Below are 24828 nucleotides of genomic sequence, written 5' to 3' on the forward strand. Positions count from 1 at the left end.
AAAAAAATAGTCAAAAGACCAAAAGAACAATTTTGCCAAATTTATATTAGTTATTTTTTTTTTTTTTTTTTATAATTTAAATAACACATTTTAAAAGTAAAATGATATGGCACAATAAGGCTTTGTAAACTGGCTTTACACGGTGCACCACAATTCAACTAATATGTCATCACTATTAATTTAATTTGTTTTGATAATTTTGGATGGCATTGTTCATGCGTGACAGATAACGAGTCAATGATCGGAACGTTTTCCTGTGTAACGGTCTAGATGGACCCAATCCAGTGGCGCCTAAATGCAGAAATTCAAATGAGTAAACCCGATAAGAACAAATCCAGTGGAGACACGTCCACATAAACCTCCACTGTATTAAACATCTAACGAACTCAAATTAATCCAGAACAACCCCAAATCCTTCATCACCTAACCAAGGGTCCCACTCCAAACCAAAATTCAATCGAAACCGTTCATCAAATAACAATCCACGTGTCAAAATCAAGAAGAACAGTCACTTTCCCTTATTAAAATCGAAAATCAACAATAAAAGAACCCTCTCTTCTTCCATTTGAATTTCAAACTCTGTAACAAACTGCTTGAGAGCGTTTTCGAAAATGAAGACGGATCTTCATTCCAAAGAAGAAACTGCTACTTATCAACAATGGTTCAATCTAGCAGATTCAGGTAACGATTTGTTTCACAGATACATTTCAATTTCTAATTCAGAAAACGATTTGTTTCATTTGATTTGGTGTTTTTGATTGTAGATGGTGATGGACGCATCAGTGGAAATGAAGCTACAAAATTCTTCGCACTCTCGAATTTGTCTCGTTCTCAACTCAAGCAGCTTTGGGCTCTTGCTGATAACAAACGTCAAGGATTTTTAGGTTTTTCAGAGTTTGTTACTGCTATGCAGGTTCTATACGTTTTCAATTTATGTTTATCCAAGTTTTTGCGATTCTGTTTCTAGAAACTTGATTTTGATTATTTGATTTGTTATGAACAGTTGGTTTCGCTTGCACAGGCAGGATATGAACTTAATTCTGATATTCTAAAAATTCAAAGTAAGTGTGATTTCACCGTGAAGAGTGATTCTCTAATTTCAATTTGCATTTGTGAATTGAGTTTAGAATATTGATTTTGTATGAATATGATACCTATTAATCTTATCTATTGACTTTGAAGATTAATGAATGACACTTGACACGGACGCATTGATATTGGTATTAATGAGAAAATTAAAAATGAATGTAATCAGATTTTTCAGTGTTGTGTTGTTCGTCGACATACACTGCGGATACCACATTTTTGATCAGAAATGTCCGTGTTTCAGAGCTTGTCATTATTTAATCTGTAGTTATTTGAATGAATTTATTTGAGTTGTTTTCTTATTGATGCTTTTAAAGTTTTATATTAATTGGCCGCTTGTAGAATGATTTTTGATTCGTAGTTTCAAATGGAAATTTATTATTAAAATGCTTGATATTAACAATTCAAGTGTTTGGAGTCTAAAAATAGAAATAGATATAAATGCTTGAAACTATTTAAGAATTTCTACTCTGGATGCTTTACTTTGATTTTAAATCCGCTAAGGAATTAGGGATTTTATTAAGTTTAAAAGTGATGTCACTAAGGTATTAAGATTTCTCTTGTTTCAATGAAACTCATTAGTTCGTTTTTATTGATTGCAGTGGATAAGGAGAATGTTAAACCACCTGTGATTGAAGGATTAGATACTTTAGTAGCAGTAAGCAGTGCTTTTCTATTTCTATCCACGTTGTGTTGAATTACTAAGATTTAGATCATATTAATTCTATTGATTTTGTCGCTTACTGTCTTTTTCCTTATTTTTTTCCAGCAAACTAAGAAATTGACAATCACTACCCCATCCGAAGTGAATGGTTAGATATTTAACTTATTCTTATTATAATTATTCATGATATTGTATTCTTTAGTAAAAATTTGATTTGATTATTTTATTGATAATATGCAGTGACTTCCAAGCCTCAACCATTTCTACCAAACTCATGGTTCACGTCAAAATCTTCAAAGAAAGTCAGTCTCTTTTCTGTTCTCAGATATAGTACTCTTACTTGATTTTGATAAAACTTATGATTCTGAGTTGTAGGCTTTTTGTGGCTTTAAGGTGATTTTATTTTCATCTTGTTTAACAAGTTGTTTGTGCTGGCTCTACATTAATTTGTAAACGACTTATTTTCGTTTTATTTAGAGCTCCTTATGTAATTGAGATATCCTTGAAACATATAAAGATTATGCTAGCTATAATAATTACCAAAATGAGTTGAAGATAAAGTAAACCTACATAAATTTACTTTCCTCCTTGTTGTTCTTCTGGATGAAGAGGATAAGATTACTGCCCACTTTTACACGGGCAATAATAGAGTGTTTAGCTTTGAAATAAGGGAAAAGTTAACCACAATCACCTTATTTTTCCTTGGCAAACATGTTCTAATTGATTTTGTTTGGTGTGAACGTGTCTGTTAAATGTTTCAGTTCTGTACAATTTTCTATTAGGAGGTAGTATTTCATCTCATGTACCTTATTTTGCTCTCCTATTTCCAATTCCAATTCCATTCATTGTTACATTGATGAGTTGAATCACTTGCGCAAACCAATAATTGAAAACATGTCCACATGGCGATCCTACTTTAAAACAATTTAGGTGTTATTGTGATTGATTTTAATTGTAATCAAATATCAAGAGATATTTCATACTCCTATATTTTTAATATTAAGTTGTTGTTGCATATATTCTAACATAATAGTTTGCTTTTTTTTAGTTGCCTCCAAGTGCAGTTACATCAATAGTTGATGGCTTGAAAAGATTGTATACTGAGAAACTAAAGCCCTTGGAAGTTGCTTATAGATATAATGATTTTGTATCTCCGTTGCTGGTAAGTGGCCTTTGCACCTATCTTATAATTAAAACATACCAAATTTCGTCAATTGCATGTGTGAGCATAGTACATGCTCTATTTAACCATTTTTATCGATGTAAATATGATGATGCTAACTGATAGAATGTATTGATTCTTCCCTTTCAGACCAACAGCGATTTTGATGCTAAACCCATGGTCATGCTTCTTGGTCAATACTCTACGGGAAAAACAACATTTATAAAGCACTTGCTAAAATGTGATTATCCAGGTTGGTTGAATTGTTATTGATTAAGCAGCTACATTATTGCATATCCTTCATTTACAAAATTGATGATTGCGGGGCATAATTGGGTTATTACTATACTGATCCTATATGTTCTCTTGTAACTCAGGAGCACACATTGGGCCAGAGCCTACAACAGATAGATTTGTTGTTGTTATGGTATGAAATTTTTTTTGTTCTTATATTGTCTGTGGAAATCAATAGATTATAGTCAGAAAAACGTTGTGTGGGATAAAGATAATAGTGTTATTTTTAGCATACTTATCTTCTATAGTTTGTGTTGTTATGTGCTCTAGTTGTGTTGTTGGAGCTTGCCTCAAAACTCATTTATCTTTTAATTTATAGTCTGGTCCTGATGAGAGGAGTATTCCGGGAAACACTATAGCTGTTAATGCTGATATGCCTTTCAATGGCTTGACAACTTTTGGAGGTTCATTTCTATCAAAGTTCGAATGCTCTCAAATGCCACATCCAGTGAGTTTTATTTATTTATATATTCCAAGACAAATGACAGTCGATATGTGTATTTAAAATTGAAATATTTGTGTCTTTTAGTTGTTGGATGAAGTAACAATTGTGGACACTCCTGGTGTCCTATCCGGAGAGAAACAAAGGACACAAAGAAGCTATGATTTCACTGGTGTTGTATCTTGGTTTGCTGCCAAATGTGATGTCATTCTTCTCCTATTCGATCCACATAAGCTTGACATCAGTGATGAATTCAAACGTGTAATTTCATCTTTACGTGGCAACGAGGACAAGATCCGTGTGGTTTTGAATAAGTCAGACCAAGTTGATACTCAACAAGTATGACACATAAACAAGATTGAACTATTTTTTTACTCATAATTTCTATAATTGTGTGCTAATTTTTTTATTTTTTTTTATTTCATGTCAAATTGTATCATTTCAGCTTATGAGAGTCTATGGAGCATTGATGTGGTCGTTAGGAAAAGTTTTGAATACTCCTGAAGTTGCGCGTGTATACATTGGGTAGGTTTGCTATCTCTTCTAATATGTATATTGATCTAGTTTACTATGCTTGCAACTTATGAGTACTTAACCATCATTTTACCATCTTGTGATTTGAAAATCCAAAGAATGACAACACTGTAATAGTTGGATTTTGCTTATTTATAGTTTAGTGTTGTAAACATTTTATTTTGGAATCTTTTGATGAGATTCACATCAATTCACTTCATATTAATGGATTTTTTTTCAGTTAATTTGATATTCTTGACTTTGACAGATCATTTAATGATAAGCCTACAAATGAAGGATTTGCTGATCCACTAGGGAAAAATCTCTTCGAGAAGGAACAGAACGATCTGTTGGCAGATTTGCTGGATATTCCAAAGAAGGCTTGTGATCGTCGGGTAGGTTTGCTAATTTCAAGTTATTTAGGTTACTTGGTGCAAATTGATTGAATTGTACGTAGATAATGACATATCACGAACTGGTGCAGATAAATGAATTTGTGAAGCGTGCTAGATCTGCTAAAATTCATGCATACATAATTAGCCATCTTAAGAAGGAGATGCCAACAATGATGGGCAAAGCCAAGGCACAACAAAAACTCATTGACAATCTCGACAATGAATTTGCAAAGGTTTCTCCTCCACCTTCACTTTTTGCCTACTTTGGTTCCTTAATTTGTCAATTACTTTTCAATTATGTTTTACAACAGGTTTACCTGTAACTTTTCATTTATGTTTTTCTTAATTACGTTTTGCCTGTTATGTTTTACAAAACAGGTTAAAAGGGAGTATCATCTACCACCGGGTGATTTTCCCAGTGTTGAGCACTTCAGAGAAGTTTTGAGTGGTTATAGCATTGACAAATTTGAGAAACTGAAGCCAAAGATGATTCAAGCCATAGATGACATGCTAGGATATGAAATCCCAGAGCTTTTAAAGAAATTCAGAAATCCATATGATTGAAATGTAAAATGTTTAAGCATGTTATCGGCCATCATATATGTTTAATAAGTGTAAGACTTTGATATTTGAATTAGTTATTAAAGAATTGTAGATGGTTTCATTTCCATTAATTAATATTCATATTCGTTCTAGTTTTTTTTCTTTTTCTTTTCTAGATAACCTTAAGGAAGATACCCCTTCACATTAATATTTTCACAATGTTTTAGTTCAATAATATTTTACGGTAAAAGAAATCAAAATAACATTATTGTATGATTTAAACATAAATACGTAATATATCTCATTTTACTTTCCATTCACTAAATATACCCACGTACTCATGTGATCATAAATATGTAATATTTCTCATTTTACTCCATGCTTTAACTTCCGCTTCCTTCCTTCAAAAAAAAAAAAAAAAACTTCCGCTTCCAAAAAATATCTGAATGTTTCAAAGACTCGTTGTGATTCAGGCAAAGGTTACGGTGGGAGATCTCTTTAGGTCTCCTACCGTAAGAGACTTGGATTTTTTTTTTCTTCTGCAAAATAGATATTAACCATTAGATGTATTTGAAATATTTTAAAGAACTTGGTATTATCATACTCTCTTTAACACTAGATTATTTATACACTCATCCTTCCCTCTTCCCCTCTTATGTTTCTGCTTACTGCCCACGACCATCACCAGCAACCTCTCAACTGCTCATGCATAAGTCAATAGGGAGGAAATAAAACATGTTTCTTTACCATGTAAATGCCTAATAACTATAACATTTCTTTCGTATCTGTAACAATTTGTTCTGAAATTTTCTGGATATTATGCACATATAAACACACAAGTAAACATCCCTTTTTAATATTTATTGAAATAAATTGCATTAATTTGCCCTGAGTTTTACAAAACCTATGCAACAGATCTGAAATTTCTCACTTGTGATTTGTGAGTAATAGATCTGCCGCCGCCGTCCCTCTCATAACCGTCGTCTGCCGCCGCCGTCCCTCACTGTCTTTGCCTCCCTCAACCTCTTTTTATTGCTCTCAGATCTATCCAAAACAAAGAAATATTACGATGGCGAATATGAGATTTGGACAGGACGGTGGTGAGGGAAAGGGAAAGGGAGGGAGAGGTGGAAGAAAGTGACAGAGGATGGGAAGGAGAATTTTGCCGGCGGTGGAAGAGAGTAGAGAAAGAAAGTGCGTTTTTGTTCCTGGGTTGGTTTAGTTGAGAGGTTGAAGAAAGTGAAAAAAATTATAGTGTTGAAGGATTATAGTAAGATCGGTCTTCTTCATCAATCTAATGGTTACACAGTTCATTTTTGTTGCATAAAAAAAAAAAAATCAGCTTTTTATAATGTCTCCTACAGTAGGAGACCTATTTAAGTCTCCTACCGGAAACGACGCCTGTGATTCAGTGACCATCCTCTTCCAAACTCCTAATCACATCTTTCTTTCCCCTTGTTTGAACCCCATAATAATAATAATAATAATTAAAGGGTAAATTATCTTTTTGGTCCTCTAACTATTTAATTAGTATCAGATTGGTCCTCTAACTAAAAATTGATTTATTTCGGTCCCTCAAGTTTCTCACCGTTACTACATTTAGTCTTTTCCATTAAATTTAATTAAAAAACGTTAGGGTTTGTTAGATCATCATCTTTATTCAACTTCTTCATCATCTTCCTCATTCACCTTCATAAAAACATCCAACATAAAACCCATAAGAAGAAAAAATCAAGAAAACCCAATAAAATTCTTTCTTTCCCTCTCTCCTCTCCCATGGCCTCTCTCTCAAATTCTATTTTATTACCTTCCCTAATTCACTCACCCTCCAATTCCATTCCATCCAATTTCGGTTCACCCCCTAATTCAAATTTTACAGATTTTTAAGATCCAGAGATACAAAGAAATTCAAATTCGAATTTTGATTTCAGCAAATGGTACAAAGAAATTCAGAGAACTTCAACTCTATTTTTCAATCGATTTGGGATGAGATATCAATTTCTCCCAAACTTTTTCTTCTTCTTCTGACCCCTTAACTTTCACAAGCCCTAATATGTTGTTTTTGCTACTCATTTTTCTAGTTGTTGTGGCTGCTGGGTTGTTGTTGTTATTGTTTGTTGTTGTTTCTGGATTGTTATGGTAGGTTGTTATTGTTGGGTTGTTGTTGATGATGAGTTTTGTTATTGTTTGTTCTTGTTGTTGGGTTTTGGGTTTTGTTTTGATGATGTTCTTCCTATTTTTCAGAAATTGATGAACCCGAACAGTTTATAATTAATTTAATGAAAAAGACCAAAATATGTAACGGTGAGAAACTTAAGGGACCAAAATAAATCAATTTTTAGTTAGAGAACCAATCCGATACCAATTAAATAGTTAGAGAACCAAAAAAGTAATTTAGCCATAATTAAATTGACAATACAAAAGATAAGCAAAACACAATATCTAACAAAAAATTTAATATGATAAAGACCAGTGAAAAACGGCTACTTTGCAACCTAAAAATAATGATTGACTATTTTGGATTTTTGGTACCTAAATTTCGCATCACACACACAAAAGTAATGTCATTAATGCTAATTAAACTGATAACACGTAAGCACCTGAACAAAATGAAAAAGTGAATGGTATATGGTAAGGGTGGCATTTCACATGGGAAAGGTTAATCCTTTTCTATCATGGGAAAGTTGGATTCAATGATTAGATTAAGTGAAAAACATATTTTTAACATGCTCTCTCAACACTAGATTTTTCTTTACATTATCTTCCAACAATTTTAAAATTCTGAAAATTAATTTCCAAAAATTAAAAAAATCGAAAAAAAATTCAGATAAGTTTTTATTTTTTAAAAAAAATTGTAATTCATTTATTGAATTTTAGAAATTTTTTTGAAAAATCGAAAGTTTATTTATTTATTTTTCAATAAAAATAAAATTTTGGAAACTAAGATAAGTTTTTATTTTTCTAAAAAGAATATATTTTTTTAATTTCGTAATAAAATAAGATATTCTGAAAAATAAAATAAAAATCCTAAAAAATTTATTTTGATATAATATATATTTTTTATTTTTCTAAGAAAATAAAATTCTGGAAAATAAGTTTTTTATTTTCAAAAAATAGTATCTAATTTTTTGTTTTTAAAAAAAAAATAAAAAGTTTTATTTTGAAAAAAGCTTTTTAGAATGTTTGAAAAAAAAATCAGAACTTTTTTTAATTTGGAATCGTGGTAAAAGTGTGTACAAAAATCTAGTTTAGAGAGGATATGATAAAATTGTTCTATTGATTTGATCTAATGATTAAATACCTACTTTTCCATGGTAGGAAAAGATTGACCTTTTCCATGTGAAATGCCACCTATGGCAAGAGCCACGTAAGATATGATGTTTTACAAAAAGGATACCATAATCAAGGACACATAAAATTGTGATACACTGAGCGTAAAAAGTTTACACTATCACCCAACCAATGTACTTGTTCATGTACATAATACAAATTTGGGTTTGGTTAACGAGTGTCTCCAAGCACTGTTTAAGCATTCTAAATTAAGTAATTATTCTTTAAAAAAGTAAAATATTTCAATTTCCAATGCATTGATTACACAAATTTTCATAAATACTTATTACATATGGTCCTTAAAGAGTACCCCGGAGCAATCGTTAACATTTCCCAACAAATTTTTAGGCTATCCATTGTAAGTTATTTTGTGAATCCCTAACCAAAATGTGTTCTTGGACTTACCAAAGTAGGAATTTGATCCTTCCAAAACTTAATTATGACGTACAAATATTTTCAGTATTCTAGAGATCTCAATTATTTGGAGATTTTTAAAAAAGATCTTGAACCAAAACACTTTGTAATTAAATCATTGAACTTTGCACGTGGAAAGCAAAGTTCAAAGAATCAAATCATTGAACTTTCAAGAATAGAAAAGATCCATATTAAATAATTGAACTTCCCAAAATCTGAGAAAATACCACATGAATAATATTCAAGAATAGATACATGAAATTTTAATGAATTTGAAAGAAATTGTACTGAGTTAAGTAACATGTATGGAACTCAGGACACGTCTATTTTGTTTCAAACAAAGGTCATGAATATGCAAATGCTCATGACATCATTTTACCACAGGTGGAAATCGTTGATGATACACAACATATAGCTAACCTTATAGAACCTGTTAATTTGTGTATTGAAATATAAATTGTAGCCAACACATGAATGCTCCTTAACTGCACGTGGAAAGCAGAAACACAAGTAAAAACTTAATTTAAGTCAACATTTATACAATATTATCGTGCTAACATTGATGGTTTTCAATTTTTACAACTACTAATACCGGCATAATACAATAATACCAACTTAAGAATAAAACTTAACCAAGCCTTGACAATTAATATTTGTCAACAGCTATAAATTTCTTCTAAAAATAAGCTCAAACATAAGAAAATAATTACTTTGAACCCCTTTGGGCACCTCTACCTATGTACATAAAATAAGTAGAAAAATAAAAATGCTCAACTTCGTGGATACATAGATATCATATTCTCAAACTGCTTTCAGTTTGGCCTTGATGAATCCTCACATCATATCAATCAAGTGGTATTCTGATTATTACGAAAATATTAGTAATCTGCTTTGCATCTTCCAAAAACATGCGTGGAAAGGAAATAATACTTATTCCGTAGCATACGAGTTCTCCATCGGTTTGTGCCACTTCAGTGTTGTGAAATCTATTTCCGAGGAGCAGAAATCAAGGAAAATTTATACTAAACGGCAATGACATCGGCATTTTGGTTGTCCTCGCATGTTATGATAAGACCTTCGACACCAGTCGGCAAAAGGCAGCGCATCCACTGACAACCTGTTGAGACAGGTTCTGTTGGAGGAACAATCATCAGCACATTCTCGTGTCGACGGACTACTCCCATAACACTTACTGTGCTGCCTTCTTTGATGTGCCTGTCCCAAATAACAAATAAAAGGGAAACTATAACAAAAAATATATATAACCGAGCAAGATGAAAACTTTAAATTACACTCTCCCTGTGTCTGCTACATATTGTATCATTTTAATGCAAACGAACTTCTAAAGTACAAAATTTCTCCCTCAATTTTATGTCAATACAGGCTGAGGTTATGATGCTGATAGTAAGAATTAAAAAAACAATAATAGTGCAAGTTATTAGCCGTAGGTGACATTAGAAGTTGCATAGAGAAAGAATATTCATTTATAGTTGTTTACCACCACCAAAAAAAAAAAACTTTATTGACAGTAAAATGAAAGAATATTTAGATATTTTCAGTTCCTATCAAATTAACTCAAACAGAAACCCAAAGAATAATGCAGACCACAGAATATTCTGAGATTCTCAGTTCCTATCAAATTAACACAGAAAGAAATCCACAGAATAATGCAAACCATACCCTTCCTTGAGGCGCATTATCCGGTCATCAGTTGAGAGTTTACGATCTGCAAGCCAGCCTAGGAAGTTTGGAGATAACTCTCTGTTCTCCTTTGTTACATCAACGACAGTAGTGGGTTTCACAAAAGGAGCAACTTTGTTACCATAGCCTGCTTTCACTAATGCTCTTAACCCGGTCTGGAAGTCCGATATGTAGAAGTCTGCTATGTATTTCTGTACATAGAAAATTATAAAATTGCGTTCATTATGCGGCGTAAGTGAGACAAACTCAACATACAGTAATCAAGAAGCTATATAAGACTCTAAAAACAACCATTAAAATGTTCACCGTCTTTAAATGCACACAGTTCAAAGATATTTGGCACAAGTATTTTCTTGTGTGGTAGGTATACACCCATGATTATCAATTAGAGATTCAAATCATGAATGGAAAGACCAATTTTCCGAATCGTGAAATGAATATTATTATGCATCATAAGATACATTACCAATAAAACAAGACATTTTAAAGTAAAAACAAATGACGTAGCAAAATTATAAGCTGATATATTATATGAACCTCAATAAATTTACGTCACAAATCAAACGACAGGTTAAGTGGTTAGCTATACAAAGTTGACAAAAAAACCTGACTACATTACGTTTAGGTAGTGATTCATTAGAATGAATTGAGATTCATCATAATGAATCTGGATTCGAGATGAGATTCACGTCAAAAATAGATACAAACTAAAAATTCATAGTTCATATCAATTGGGTTCAGTTTTGTATAGATAATAAAAAATTCAAAATACAAATCACATATAGCGTAAGATACAGATAACCACAAGTATAACAATAATCTAGTGTTTTAGGTCTTTGTCCTGACAATATGATCCATTTAAAGATATGCTTTATAATTAGCTTCATTAGTCTTCACATTTTTTGCTTTCACTTCTTAGGTGGCTTGGTGTGGCTGCCACAGGGTTGCACTAGTGAGTCCCACCGAAAGACATTGATGAATGGGCTCCTTAGGATTTGTCGAAATAGGCTAGTTTTCTTTTAAATGAGCATCTGCAGTAGTATTTTTGCTGACCCTATTTCATGGAATCAACCGTTTCAGTTTCATTCGACTTCGCGAAATTAAATTTAATATAGACACATAGAACTATCTTCTATCTATATAGTGAACATACAGTGGCGTCATTGTATATCATTATCAGTACACTATATTTAGTGCCATAATTATAAACAATGCAGCCTTAAAACCAACTGACACAACTCCCCAAGCTAAAGAATTGAAAAACAACCCACAAGCCTGTCAGTACAAGTCAACACGCATTTATCAGGGAATCAGACACTGATCCGAGATCTAAGGTGTCCTTAATTAAGGTGGTTAACAATATCAGCCCAAAATTGATTTATTATTCCTTAAGCATATAGTCATTCTATATTTCAGTGTTGTTGATTGCGGAGAGCCAAAAACCCGCCAAACTGGCCAACATGTCTCCGTCATATCCAAGTATGGCACCGTGGCGCTGCCATCCTTCACAAAACTAGCCATGGCAAAAAGCCAAAAACCCATTGTGGCGCCACCATGGTCGATATTTGGCAACAATACTATATTTTAGATGCCATTTGAGTCAACAAACGACTATCGTTAGTGATGTCAGATTCGTCAAACTGAGCATGATTCTCCTCTGTTAGTACACACATAAAGCATCAATAAAGTAACCAAACAAACTAACCTCAGAGTATCTAGAACCCCAAGTGAAGCAACGATGCTTAGGATGTGCTGACTTTCCACCCCAACCTTTATATTCATATAATTCTGAGGAGACATATACACATCTAGGTATTCTTTGGTAAGATGACTCCAAAGGAATACTGCCACAAGTTACAACCTACAGGAAGAAACAGGATAAATACATATATATCAGAATTGTGCGAAGATCTTCCCAACTAGCAAAGGTTACAAAAATTCATATTTTTCATTAAATCACCCCAAAACTACTCCCTCCGGTCTCATGATATAAGAAAAAAAAAATAAGACTAAAAACTTGAATGTTTTCAGTGAAGAACAAAATGTAAGGAAAACGAGCCTATGTTTCGTAGGACAAACACGCATAAAATTCAGTATAGGCCATTATCGTCAACCCAAACAGAACAATCTCATTTTAGTACATTGTAGTGTTAATGAAAAGAAATAAGTAAGAATTAAGAGTATGTCAGACCATCCTATTTAGGAAGTATGATAGAAACCTCTGAAGCACCGACATGACATGTCCAGTGTCCAACACAACCACAAACATGTGATTACATTCAATTAAGTTTCTCAAATTATTACATTTGTCATGTCCAGGGTATGTGTATCTGCTTCATAGTTAAAAAAAAATCAAGAGTATAACAACCTTACTAGTAGGATACATCCATAATTTTTAGCAAAAAATATTCCCTGCAGCCTGCTATTTAACAGCCACAGGAAAATCTTAGGTGTGAACATCGATTAAAAAATGATTAAATCATTAATTAAATATTATGCAATTATGCAGTGGTATAAATTTCCCCAAATATAAAAAAAATGGTAAAACCCAAGAAGCCAATGTGAATATCCACTTTTGTAAATAAATGATTACATAGCAAGCATTTTTAGTAACAAAAGCAAAAAAGCTTCCAAATTCTGACATTCTTAGAGAAGCAAATATCTGATCATTACTTAGTTAGTTGACCTCATAAATACACATCAAACATCATTATTATAATCCCTTAAAACCATCTACACGCCTAACTCAAGTGGTCACCATAATTACCACTGTTTTTGGCATAAGCAAAACATTACCCAAAATGCAAGTAAACTCCAACCTTTCAAATCATTCTTTTACCCCTGTTATTCATTTTGTAACACCAAAAATAGATATAGATATATCTATACATCTACAAACATCATTTGCTGGCTATGTTTTTTGAAAATAAATCAAAATTCACTAAGCTTAAATACTGATATTGGACACCCCAGCGACCCCTACAGAGAACCATCAATATATAGGTCAACCACAAAAGAAGTAGTTGCAATCAAACACCATGACAAATCCATTCGTCATATTTAAGTATCAAACCCATACCTAACAATAAATAAAGGGTACTGCTAACCGGTGCCCCAGGGGCACTAGTTAAGCATACTATAAAAGGAAATTATTACCATAAAAGGAAACTGCTTTTGACTTTATTATAAATTAATTACACTATTTCAATGCATTAACTACTATATAATTTTCTTTTTCATATCCTTAACTAGTGCCCGGGGCACTGGTTAGCATTTCCCATAAATTAATAGTCAATAAATTATTCAATAGTATTAAAAACAAACCAACCTCTTCACACTCCTCTCATTAAAAAATAAAAAATAGCTCAAAAAAGAAAGTGTGACCACAAATAAACATTAAACAATGTCAACTACTAAACACAACAACATTAAATAATCATAAAAATGAGATACCATCAATAAGCATATTAATAATTAATAAATGATGATTATAATTAATTTATTATCTATGAAACACTTAGACGAACACCATATATGACACAGACACATTAACACGGATGAAAAATGGAAAAAAATGAATTAATTGAACGTAATCACCCATAGCAGTGTCGTGTGGCATCGGACATCGACTGACACACTGACTGACACGAAACATGCCTTCCATCATAAGTGTCGGTGTTATGAAGATTATAATTATGTAAAAAGAGAAAGATTAAGAAAGAACATTACCCCAGTAACCTTAACATACTGACCATCAATGGCACCTCTAAGTTCAGCATCAGGATACCTTTTCACAAACCCTAAAAGCCCTTTTCTTCCCAAAACACAATTCCAAATAATCAAAACCAAAACAGGAACAATAACACCACCAAGTGCAAACAAAATCACATTTTTCTTAACAGCGACCATCAAAAACACTCCAACAAGCAAACACATTGCGACCACCACCATAAAAACCCAAACCACCGACCTTGAAACCCTAAACCCAACTTTCACTTCTTCACCCAAACTCGTCACCGCCGACCCATAAACCGCTTTCCCCATCGACCCACTTTGCTCCAACTGCCCTGACCGTCTACTCGCCCCAACCGGACCGGATCCCACTGGTCCGGAAGTTATTAAACCAGTTGGCTGTAACGCTATTGGTCCAGACCCGGTTGATTTTCTCGACAACGTACCGGACCCAGTAATATTCTTTCCCACCTGACCCGAATTTGGTCTGGATCTCGCTGGCCCAGTGCTAAGTTGAGAAGAAGAAGAAGATGGATGAGATTTCGGATCTAGAACGGGAATATCTAACATTTTACCAAGCTCACCGGATTTCTTCGGGTCACCGCCGGTGTACGGTACAGAACGGGAAGCCATTGTCGGTGGTTGTCGTTCTTTAGGTTGTTCGGGTCGACCTGAGACATAGAGTCCAGAACTTAATTGATGTGAAGGGATTCGAGTCCCCATTGAAGCTTTGAAAGCTTGGAAAGGATGAAAGTTTGTATTGTTACACAGTGTGAGAGTGAAGAAGAAGAAGCTTCACTGGATTCAGTTTCGTGGGAAATGACGTGTATGTCCCTGGAACATGTTTCCAAGACACGTTGTTCTGTTTGATGAATGGTGATGCTTTTGTAGTTTCGTGTTAACTTGTGTCCCCACGTTCTGTTTATTTTTACCTTTTTACCCTCTTTAACTATCCTTTTTATTCTTTTTAACAACTTTATATCTTTTCTTGCTTTACTTTCTCCACATTATCTCTAAAGTAAATACGGTAATAATGTTCTTACACAATTTTTTAGAGAAAAAAAATGTTCCTGGGCAATTAATGTTCTACTCTTTTTTTTTTTTTTTAGTAATTAATGTTCTACTCTTATGATGTGATATGGTGTGTGATTTGGATATTTTTTTGACAAAAACAAAATGATATCCATTTATTGAATTATCTCTAAAGTAAATATGGTAATAATGTTCTTACACAATTTTTTAGATAAAAAATGTTCGAGTACTGGGCAATTAATGTTCTACTTTTTTTTTTTTTTTGAGTAATTAATGTTCTACTCTTATGATGTGATATGGTGTGTGATTTTGAATTTTTTTTTGACAAAAACAAAATGATATCCATTCATTCAAATCGAGAGATTACATCATTCAACACCGCTAAGAATGTAAAGGATGAATATGCGAACAAACTCACAGCATCCAAGTTAATAGCATATAACGGCATAATGTCTACAAAAATATATGATAAAATTAAAGTGACCGGAATATCAATGACATCTGGATCTGCAACGTTGACATCCAAATCTTTAATTGATAATTGATCTTTCATTATGAATCAAATGAACATCGCACGAAGATGGGAAATCAAACAACGCTGCACAAGACGACGAACAACAAACCACCATACTTAGATGATGAAATCACAAAGAAAAAACCTAGATCTATGTGAAAATCACTTATTTAGATTAAAATAAAGAGAGAAAAAGATGAAGAGGGATGATTTCAGGTCAAGAATTGACCCAAAACCACCCCTCAATGAAGAAACTGTAAGAAAAAACCTAAAGAGAGAAAATTAAGGTCAGCTTATTGGATTAATTTTGAAGCAAATATGAACCTCATAATTTTTTTGACGCAGTATGAAGATAAAATAATATGAACCTTAGTCTGGTTTGGTTGACACCTTTAAATAATCAAAATTGGTCAAATTAAATGTCATTTAGTTTAAGGTTGTGTTTAATAAAGTCAATAAGTTAGTTTACTTTTTTCCGTCGCAACTTTTGGATTCTTAAAGAAAATGAGTTTCGATAATGTGAAATTAGGTTGAAAGATAAGTAAAATTGAGTTAAAAATTGTTTCATCTTAGATTCTCTTAAATAATTTATTATTTGATGAAGTTCATTAAATACTTAAACTCAATTGTTTCGTTAGTTAGATGACTTAATTACACTTTTGGTCCTCGTGTTTTGGCATGCTCACGAAAATGGTCATGCCCTTTCAAAACAGAACAAAATTGTCATTCAATTATCATTTTTGTTGCATTTTTCGTTCTACCCCCTATTTTATCCTCCAAAAACGCTGATATGGTAAAGAAATACCTATGTGACAGTGCCAACTGGAAAAATGAAATTAACATGTCATTAATACAACATTTTTTAGTTTAAAAAACCAACTTAAACATTTCAAAAATTAAAATAAAATAAATGAAAGAAAAATAAAATTCAAGTGCTTCTTCAAGGTTTTCCATCTTCTTCTTTTCCATCGTGCTTCTTCATCTTCTACATACTCCTCCATGTTCTTCTTCTTTCATTCAAACCCAAACTCATGAATCTTCATCATCTTCAACTCAAACTTATAAGGGTTAATACTAATAGTGTTTTTCACCCCTGTAATATATGTCATTTCCAGTTTTCGCTCCTATAAAATTTTCGGTTTGATTTGCACTCTCGTAAATTTTTTTTTTCTTCCGGAAAACACCCCTAATAGGCCATTTTTCAGAATTTTTTTCAAAAAATTTTGATTTTTGAATGGCCTATTAAGGGTGTTTTCCGAAAAATAAAAATTTTACGAGGGTGCAAATTAAACCGAAAATTTTATAGGGGCGAAAACCGAAAATGACATATATTTTATAGGGGTGAAAATTTTACGAAGGTGCAAATTAAACCGAAAAATTTGAATCCCTTGATTGTTTCTAGAAATGGTGCAAGTGCAGTGACTTGTTATGAAATATTGACAACTAGGAAACCGGTTAGCCTATCAACAAAAGCAAGGGATAAGATAAGAATCAGATCATGATATTTTGCTTCAAGACAAGAATATCAATTTAATTTTTGCTTCAATTCATAATGGTGGCCTATGTGTAAGTATTTACTCTGATCGATAAAGGAGGATTGAGAGTGTTAGGAAGAGAGTCTACCAAGCAAACTGTTTCAAAAAAGTTCCACATCGATTATTCCAGAAAGTAAGTGAAGGGATGTGATATATAAAAGCATAAGCGAGTTCATCTTTCAACTCATACCTTTCTCGGCCTTTTGGCTAAGATCAAGTGTAGTATCTGTTCTTATTAGTTTAATATCTGATTAGTGGCCCAATGGGTCACAACAATATTAAATTACTTTTTTAAGGGGGAGAGACCATTTCAATAGCTTGCTGTTGGGTTTCTCAAGTGTTGCATATGCGTTGCACTATTGCATGAGCTGGCGCGCCCCACCAATTCAAGTTCAAATTTTTAATTTTAATCATTACTTTGCTACATGGTTGTGCATTATGTTATTGTTGATTTACTGATGAGATTTTTGGGCATGTAAATGATCATATTTTCTTTTTATTTTTATGTTCACAAAAGGTATACCATTGGATCAATTGAAATAATCCCTCCTTATTTGTCTCTTTCCTCATTCGTCTTTGCATTCAGGTTTCGGTTTCCTATCAACTTTCTTTATGTCTCCTCTGATGTCAAAGACAAATGTTGATTAACTTAATAGGCACAATGTATGTATACCTAAGTACGTACAAAAATCTCTGACTCCAGCACATAGTTTTCACTTTCACTCTGAAACCTCGAATTTCTAGGTGCATATGTCTGTCCTATATGAAAATTATGCATTATTAAGAGCCTGGTTATCTTCAACTCTTCAACTTTAGTTTTACCTTTGCATTAATGGCCGCTACCATTACCACTCCACCGTTTTCTAATGTCTGTATATGATGCTGCAGACTTGACTTCATTGTTTCTTGAAAATAGAAATGGTGCAAGTGCAGTGACTTGTTAAGAATATTGGCGACTGGGAAACCATCTATACTGATTCTTAGATCTTGAGTTATGCTTAGAACTAGTATAAACTATCCAATATGATTAGTTCATTAGTTCATAAACTAAAAAGTAAATGCAACAATTCAGCTAAATTAAGTTGAATAGCTATTTCTATTTTGACCCTTTAGCAGAATTTTGATCTCTGAGGAGGGACCAACCTCCAAAAAAACACAAGAAATAAATTGCTTAACCTGCAACAAAGGCATAAACTATTTTGCAGAAACTTCATTTTTCAAATAAATTCTTGTTTGAAATTGATCAACCAAAACTGCCGAAATGTCTGTAGCAGGGGCGGATCCAGACATTGTATTTTGGTGTGGCAAAAATATGAAAGAATCTATGAATTAAATTATACTAAAAATTATAAATAACATTGTTTGATTCAATACATTTAAAATAAAAATCGTCTATAGACGAAACTGCAACTACAATACAATACTATATATTAGAGAAAAAATTTCTTCCATTGTAATTAGTGAAACCCAAACATATGAACATGTAAGTGTTATTAGTGTCTTGACATAAAACGGTAACGGAGTCATGAAAAAAAAATTAGATGGTACACTAGAATAAACTAAAATTGTAAGATAAAAACACAAAATTTAAGTTGTAATAAGCATTATGTTAATCATAAAAAAATTGAACTAAATGCCTAAAATTAATTCTCTATGCACTCCAAATAACTTAAAATCAACAATAATAAAAAAAGAATATTTTATAAATAATTCATCACACAAAAAAGTGTTTTCCTAAAAAAGAAAATCACATAAAAAATTGTATATTTATAATCAAGTATATTAAAAAGAATAAAATATATTTAGCTTGATAAAAGATATAATATTAGGACATATGAAGAGCAAGGCATAGGCTAAGGATGTTTTTCTAAAACTCCCAATGAGCGCAAAGGTCACTGCTCACAATTAAAAAAAAAAAATCAAGAGAAATGCAAAAATTCTTATGGAGGGAATCAAACTGAAAACATTGAAGTAAAGACCCCCTGATAGTTATCACTGGGACACGCTTTATAAGTTATCATAATTTGCACGAAATAATATTTATCATATACCTTTAAACTATTATAGATGTATATACCTATTAAAAAATGGGTAATAATATGGTGTGGCAAGTGTCACACCATATTTTGCCACACCATGTTTTGCCACACCATATTTCAATGTGGATCCGTCCCTGGTCTGTAGTGATCCTACTACATCACAGTTTGAATTCTTAAGAGCATGTTGGCATATAATTCTAACAGACACACAACTGTGGCTCTCAAAAACAAATGAGTGATATAATAGGCTTAGCCGGTTAGTCAATCAACAAAATCATGATATTTTTGTTTAAGACTAGAATATCAATTTAATTGTTGGCAATTCATCATGATGGCCTATGTGTATGTATTTACTCTGATTGATGATAATGTTTTAAGAATAACGAAATTTGTAAGAAAAGAAATCAAAGATAAAGGAGGAAGAGAGTTTACCAAGCAAGTTGTTTCAAAAAAGTCCCCCATCAACTGTTTAAGAAATCAAGTGAAGGGATGTGATATATAAAAGCATAAGCGAGTCCAACTTTCAACTCATATTTTTCTAAGCCTTTTGGCTAAGATACATTTGTCCATTCAAATAAAATATATTGTGGACTCTTAACAAGGAGACTAATTTTTTATTTTATTTTTTGAAGAAGGGAGACTAAATGTTTGAAGGTGAAATATAATGGTTGACACACCATACAAATAAAATTAATTCTGATGCGGGACATGAAAAACTATAAACCTTTTTTATGATGAGAATAAAGTGTTTAAAGAAACATTAGGATTATTTATTGGGTCATGCTATCTACTATCTAGTGTCATTAGGACACTAGTTAAAAAAACAAAACATAAATGGCATTGAAAATATTGTTTTTTAAACTTTTTATAATTTGACCACACAAGTTTAAGACTTTATTTTCATATTTGTTAGCATTTTCTTTTTTGAAGCTATTTTGTAAATAGATGGATCAAAAGTGCAATTAATCTATTTTTTAGAGCAACATATGTTTTTGTGAATTCGAAAAAATAGATGGTTTGAAAAGTGGCATTAATTGGTGTTGATGCGTGAAATAACCACTTAGATCAAGTGATACAATTGTTGAGTGATGAACGTGAATAAGATATATATGTTTGGTTCAAGTGTTAGAGAAAATTTTGAAAGAGTTGTTTCCCTTCACTGAGTGGTATGAGTTTATGAATAGTACTTTTAAGACACAACATAACACGCGTGAATTATATAGTCATAAGAAATGGGGGTTTGGATTGCAACCCTTTTAAATTAATTTGTGCTTAATTTCTGAACGTTTTGAAGTATGTTCTGAGGTGTGTAATATAATATGATAGGTAATAAAAAAACGATACTAGTGTGTTAATTGAATTCAAACTTTACTGCAGGATATACGGGTATTGATAGAGAATTCAACACGCGTGAATTTATGTTAGTTCACCCAATGTGGGCTAATCCAATCCTCGTCTTTGATGAGTTTTTTCACCATGGTAATTGAAAAGCATTTACAACAGCTGCACCTAAGACTTCCTCCACTTCAAACATTTTACAACTTGTATTGCTTAGTCTCAATAGGCTTACATACTTTTCTTCTAAGTCACATGAGACTTTACAACAGTTTCACTCACTTAAACTCATAGGAACTTTCTTCTAAGTCACACAGAAATTTTTACAACTTGTAAGTATCGACAGGTATTCTAATTTCAGTTCTTAATTGTAGCATTATGCAAGTTTTGGTGAAATCGAAAGACTTTTTTGAAACTGTTGATATGCAAAATAGAGAAAATCCATTAGTTTTTACACTTAGGTTCTACTTTAAGCAAAACTGCTAATGGTCACTCTACCAAAAACCAAAGTTTTAAAACTTCAACACAAGTTTGAGATACCTCCTATCCTTGCATAAGGGAATGTCGAATGACAAAAACATAAGAAGGGCTATCAAACTGAGAAAGCAAGGTGACTTTGAGGATCGCTTTTTAGGTACTTTGCAGTTGCTCGTAGGCATCTATCGAACATAGTTAACTGACGTTTATTGTCTAACAATAGTTAACATCTCTCTTGTCTTGACAGTAGTATTGTAGCTTCAAGGAAGACAAATTTCTTTGCGTGATCCCATAGCTTCCACCGAAAATCATCATCATACACCGAACCATCAAAGTAACAAAAAATTTAAAAGACTAATAAACATCTTAGAGAAACCCACTTAGAGCATAGGATTTGGATTCTCTCAATTGTGAAAGAAAAAAAGAGCTTGAGAGGATTATGTGAAAGATTTCACTATTAAAATACATTGAACTCTACAACTTATCAAAGTTATAAGCGAGATCCAATACATTTTAGGGAGTTTCTAATTGATAGTGTAGGGTCTTGCCTAGTTCCCCAAACAAATGTCCGTAAGTTTCCTTTTTTGTTTACCCAATGCACGTTATTGGAAATTGTAGGTCCCTTACAACACATTGAAATTGGAATGTATACATAATTTGGGAGCTTCTTTAACCACGAACTTAGATTGCTGTCTCCTCATGATTGAACACATGCACTTAGGGACCCATAAGTGTCCGATCGAAATCAGATGGTTTAGATCTGAGCAGATTTTTGTTCTTGGTAAATACTAAAATTACCAAATTTGAGATCATGAACATCCGATCGAGATCAAACTGTGTGCAACTGAGAGCAATTTTGCACATCTTGTGCTATCAATCTTAAAAATCATTTTTTTTTTTAAATAGTCTGGTGGTTAGACTCACACATTATAAATATAGAAAAGTGAAGAATTGGGATTCAAACCACGGTCTCATCATTTCAATGTTCATGGAACTATCAATTGAGCTGCATTTACGCAACAATCTTAAAAATCATTTTTGTCCATGGGAAAAATGCTATCTGTTCTTGTATTTGGAGAAGTATTTTGCTAAGAAATCTATCGAGAGTAAAAATAGATCTCCATAATTTTGATCTACAAACAAAGGCTTGATTTCCGCGATACACATTGTGTTTGCTTTGCGTTAGAGAAGTACTTACGATGAGTTTGTGACTACGACTCATCTTTCAGGATTACTCAAATGAATTGTAACTATTTAACGATCTTAATTGTGTGCGAACTATATTTTCATTTGAGTTTAAAGGCCATGCTAATAATTGTCCTAAAAATATTTGTTAAGAAAACAAAAAGTATAAACTTTGCATTTTTTTAACCAAAAAAATAAATAAATATAAACTTTACATTCAAATGCACCTTCTCAGTACCAATCCATGACCACAGCAGTCGCTGCTGCAACAATGTCCGATTTTTCAAAACAATTTCCTATATACAATATTCAGCAGCCAAACAGCATTTCTAAGCAAGCATAATTTGATTCGGAGAAATATATGAACGTTTGGTTCGAGTAAATTAATGAAAATAGGTCCAAAACTTTAATTTAGCGACTCATCAATTTATGTTATCATTTAACATAACATGGTGGTTGGATTGATGTTCAACCAAACTAGTGTTGTGATTTATATGTTGTAGTGAACTATTTTCACTTCATAAGTCACAGACATGAGCAGGCTTTATCACTTTAAATTACTTTAACAAATGAAAATTGCAACAGAACATAATCAACATGACATAGATGGGCACTCCATTCTAAAATTTTCCTAATGGCATCAAAGGAATCTATAACTGTTCCTGCAGCGTGCAGAAGAACTCAAACAAAGCTATATGACCACGATCTAGACTGCTACATCAGAGTTTTCAATATCGATGCGACTGTAGGGGACGTTGCATCGATTGCACAAAAATCTCTCAGACTCCAGCACATAGTTTTCACTTTCACTTTGAAAGCTGAAATTTCTAGGTGCATATGCCTGTACTATAATCTGAAAATTATGCATTATTAAGAACCTGTTTATCTTTAATTCTTCAACTTTAGTTTTACCTATGCATTAATGGCCATTACCATTGCCACTCAACTGTTATTTAATGTCTGCATATGATGTTGCAGACTTGATTTTTTCGAGAACTGGTGCAAATGCAATGACTTGTTATGAAATATTGACGATTAGGAAACCGTCTATACTGATTGATAGATCTTGAGTGTTTCAAAAAAGTCCCACATTGGTTGTTCAAGGAATCAAGTGAAGGGACTTGATATATAAAAGCATAAGCAAGTTCATCTTTCAACTCATACCTTTCTCGGCCTTTTGGCTAAGATCAAGTGTAGTATCTGTTCTTATCAGTTTAATATTTGATTAGTGGTATTAAGTTAGTTTTTTTTGAGAGGGAGAGGCCATTTCAATATGCTATTGGGATTTTCATGAAAATCGATGATGAAGGATTATTAGTGCTTTGATGGGAACTAGGCAGAGAGGTAGGACAAGGTTAGGGAAAGCTAGAAAATGTTGCAGTAGTTTATAATCAAAACAAGGTTTTTTAGACTGATAAGGAATAAGGATTATGATATTTATTAGTTTAAATTTTATTTGATTTTTCCATTTTTTACCACTTAGCTGATGTGTTTTAAAGAATGATTTTAATTGGTTGACCGTGTAATGTTTTTTTTACTCTGTCAGAGTATTCTAATTAAACTCTTCCACGATACATCATGCAAATTGTTAACACTTGGTATTTTGGATGTGGTCCTCATGATATATATCCATCTTCACTGTGGTTGGTTTGCTTCTGCAAGAATAAACAATCCTAGATTGTTTAAGAGACTCTTATGGTTGGTTTGGTGAATGGAGGGAAGCCTTTACTTCTAGCCAGATTAATTAGATTCACCTTTTCTAATTCCTTTATGTACCCTCTTGCATTCAAGTCTGCTATAGATTTTGCTGAGTCCAAAACACAGTTCCTAAAGAATGAGAAGAATACTACATAAGAGTTCAAAAATTCATTATAGGCCTTTATTTATCCATAACCTTTTATATATTAACAAGAGAAATTATACAACTCTTACTTTAGCTTTATTTAACTATAATATGTCATTTTGATATGTAAAGTAAAAATGTAAGATGATCTTACTACTATACAATCTTTTATATAGTGAGAAATTTTAAGAGAAATTATGCAATCGTTTATATTGTGAGAAATTTTAGTCAATGAGTGGACAAATATGATTACAAATTTATTGGCAGGGTGTCTTGAACCTTATATGATTATAGGCAGTGGTTCTAAGAGTCAGCATAGGGTTAGACTCAAACATAGAGGAGAAATTGATAAGACCATGCAATTAATCACACAAAATAAGTGCTTTCATTTTCCATTTTCTTTGTTCTTTGATCACTGGTCTTCATTGTAGAATGTAGATGTGTGTCAGAGTTTAGCAATAACACTTCATAGCTCTTTTAAAAATCAAACATGGATTTTTTACCTTCTGCTGGCTTAAGTTTTTTACCTTTCGCATGGAAATATGGAATATTCGAGATGTCAAAATTTGTGTTTTTTATTTGTTACAATTAT

The 24828-nt window shown here is 32.5% G+C and overlaps 2 protein-coding genes, 1 non-coding gene and 1 pseudogene across 4 annotated transcripts; 3 read left to right on the forward strand and 1 right to left on the reverse strand.

Moving 5' to 3' along the window:
* The first annotated feature begins 520 nt into the window (after positions 1 to 520).
* LOC11440367 (EH domain-containing protein 2) lies at positions 521 to 5230 on the forward strand. 2 transcript variants are annotated; one of them, XM_003594119.4, is made up of 15 exons: positions 521 to 681; positions 765 to 913; positions 1004 to 1061; positions 1689 to 1744; positions 1856 to 1898; positions 1991 to 2052; positions 2799 to 2912; positions 3063 to 3165; positions 3290 to 3339; positions 3526 to 3654; positions 3736 to 3987; positions 4094 to 4173; positions 4430 to 4556; positions 4646 to 4789; positions 4935 to 5230. In XM_003594119.4, exons 1-15 carry the CDS (start codon positions 612 to 614, stop codon positions 5118 to 5120), a joined length of 1623 nt encoding a protein of 540 aa, XP_003594167.1. In that variant the 5' UTR covers positions 521 to 611; the 3' UTR covers positions 5121 to 5230. The 2 variants fall into 2 exon arrangements, with proteins under 2 accessions (XP_003594167.1, XP_024631358.1); XM_024775590.2 differs by having other exon boundaries at positions 1865 to 1898; positions 4935 to 5120.
* A 4124-nt stretch (positions 5231 to 9354) lies between these two features.
* Positions 9355 to 15145, reverse strand: LOC11438348 (uncharacterized membrane protein At1g16860). The gene is made up of 4 exons (XM_003594120.4): positions 14274 to 15145; positions 12250 to 12405; positions 10524 to 10735; positions 9355 to 10058 (listed from the first exon to the last, which is right to left on the reverse strand). Exons 1-4 carry the CDS (start codon positions 14997 to 14999, stop codon positions 9866 to 9868), a joined length of 1287 nt encoding a protein of 428 aa, XP_003594168.1. The 5' UTR covers positions 15000 to 15145; the 3' UTR covers positions 9355 to 9865.
* Positions 15146 to 17543: 2398 nt separating this feature from the next.
* Positions 17544 to 17739, forward strand: LOC11445902 (U2 spliceosomal RNA). The gene has a single exon (XR_003009678.1). It is a non-coding gene; the product is annotated as a U2 spliceosomal RNA (small nuclear RNA).
* A 5814-nt stretch (positions 17740 to 23553) lies between these two features.
* LOC112419561 (uncharacterized) lies at positions 23554 to 23665 on the forward strand (annotated as a pseudogene).
* The last annotated feature ends 1163 nt before the right edge of the window (positions 23666 to 24828 follow it).

This window comes from Medicago truncatula, chromosome 2, assembly GCF_003473485.1.
Source record: "Medicago truncatula cultivar Jemalong A17 chromosome 2, MtrunA17r5.0-ANR, whole genome shotgun sequence".
Lineage (NCBI taxonomy): Eukaryota > Viridiplantae > Streptophyta > Magnoliopsida > Fabales > Fabaceae > Medicago > Medicago truncatula.